Source organism: Diaphorina citri, unplaced genomic scaffold (genome assembly GCF_000475195.1).
Source record: "Diaphorina citri unplaced genomic scaffold, Diaci psyllid genome assembly version 1.1 scaffold3342, whole genome shotgun sequence".
NCBI classification, from domain to species: Eukaryota; Metazoa; Arthropoda; class Insecta; order Hemiptera; family Psyllidae; genus Diaphorina; species Diaphorina citri.
Window position 1 is genome coordinate 18649 of NW_007380751.1, and position 1507 is coordinate 20155.

At 36.2% G+C, this 1507-nt stretch overlaps 1 protein-coding gene across 1 annotated transcript in view; it reads left to right on the forward strand.

Annotated features, from left to right (window-relative positions):
• Positions 1–1012: 1012 nt before the first annotated feature.
• Positions 1013–1507, forward strand: part of LOC103520228 (midnolin-like) — an 11950-nt gene continuing 11455 nt past the window's right edge. The window contains exon 1 of the mRNA XM_008485322.3: positions 1013–1264. Coding sequence (XP_008483544.2) covers positions 1222–1264 — 43 coding nt within the window. The 5' untranslated portion in view covers positions 1013–1221. The remainder of the gene's footprint in view (positions 1265–1507) is intronic.

A 1507-nucleotide genomic window follows, 5' to 3' on the forward strand; every position in this document is an offset into this window, starting at 1 on the left:
CTAATGAATGAGCAACGTCAATTCAGAGCGCCCACATTCTTAAGATATGTTTCCCTTCTACGAACTTCTTTTTTTCTTTTTAACCCCCACGTGATTCCTTCACAAGTAGGGTTATAACACAGGGAGTGTGTTATAGCAAAGTTTCTCTTGCACACACTCACACACACCCTCACCCCTCTCCCCCGCTATTATGATATATCCTTCCCTCAATTCATTATTTGAGTCTCTTTCCCTTTGAACAAGACGTGTTATTATCGTTATGATATTTGCTGGTAATTTTCTGAATTTCGTTCAAAGTTCTTAGCAACGGCACTTATGTATTGAGTTTTTGTATTTATTTTTTATTATTATTATTTATTTTTTTCCTGCTACAAACATCAAACGAACCCTGTTTGATGTTTGACCTTCTTAAAGAACTTTTCAATAACTGAACAACTAGAAGTCAATATGTAGTCAAAAAATTCCAAGTCCCCTCTTCAAGAAACAAACGTGTATTGTAAAAATAATTTAATGTCTTTCTCCTAATGAATTCCATTCCCCCCCTAGAGGTTTTATTTCAAACCATAAAAACGCCCCCTAAACTAAAAATCACATCCTTAGCTCCCAAATATTTTAGAGAATGAATCAACAAAACTTAGCTATCGCTTACAACAGACTGTCTTGTAGCGCCTCATCAGAAAAATTAAGCACCCCTTTTAAGAGAAATATACACCATTCTATGTACGATTATATCCGGCATCAGATGGCAGAGAGGAGATAGGTACAGTGCTTCCAAATTGAAAGATTTACCCGTTCTTTTACACTTTTGCCATACTCATTGAAATAACGTACGAGTAATTTCTACATTAAATGAAAATAATACATGCCATGAGATTTTTAAACAATAAATGAGTACAAATAACTAGAATCTGAGGCCTTTCCCAATAGGGGGCTAGTGAGTGATCAGTTTGAGTAGATATGAATGTTAAAAAAAAATCATCAACTGACATTATCTTTATCTCTATTTGATTTCAGGAATCTAGCTCGAGTGCTTGTAGCAGTCCTAATAGCAGCACTCCCAGTAGCCCAACTCACATCCCTAGTGAAACCATTAGCAACATCCCGTCTTCATCTTCATCGAGCAGCAGTAATTTCGCCGCTAGTAATTCAGCTACAACGTCTACTAGTAGTAACACCAGCAGTAGCAGTAGTAAACGAAGGCAAGGGGCTATCATAGAAAGTATGCACCATCACGGAAAAGGCGTGTATTCGGGTACATTTTCAGGTGAGAAAATTATGCCAGGTGTACTTCAAGTTGATGAATTGATTTTTTTGTCCATTTAGTGATTTGATCGACAGACTTATATTTTCACTTTTCAATAAGAACAACATGTGGAACTCTAGTTAGACCTTGATTTGAAACCTTTGGATTTGCTTGGAGAATCAGTAATATTTTGGCGTAACCTAAGCTGACAAATGAATAACAATAAATGGAATAGAATATACCTTGTTTATCCTGCCAGAATGA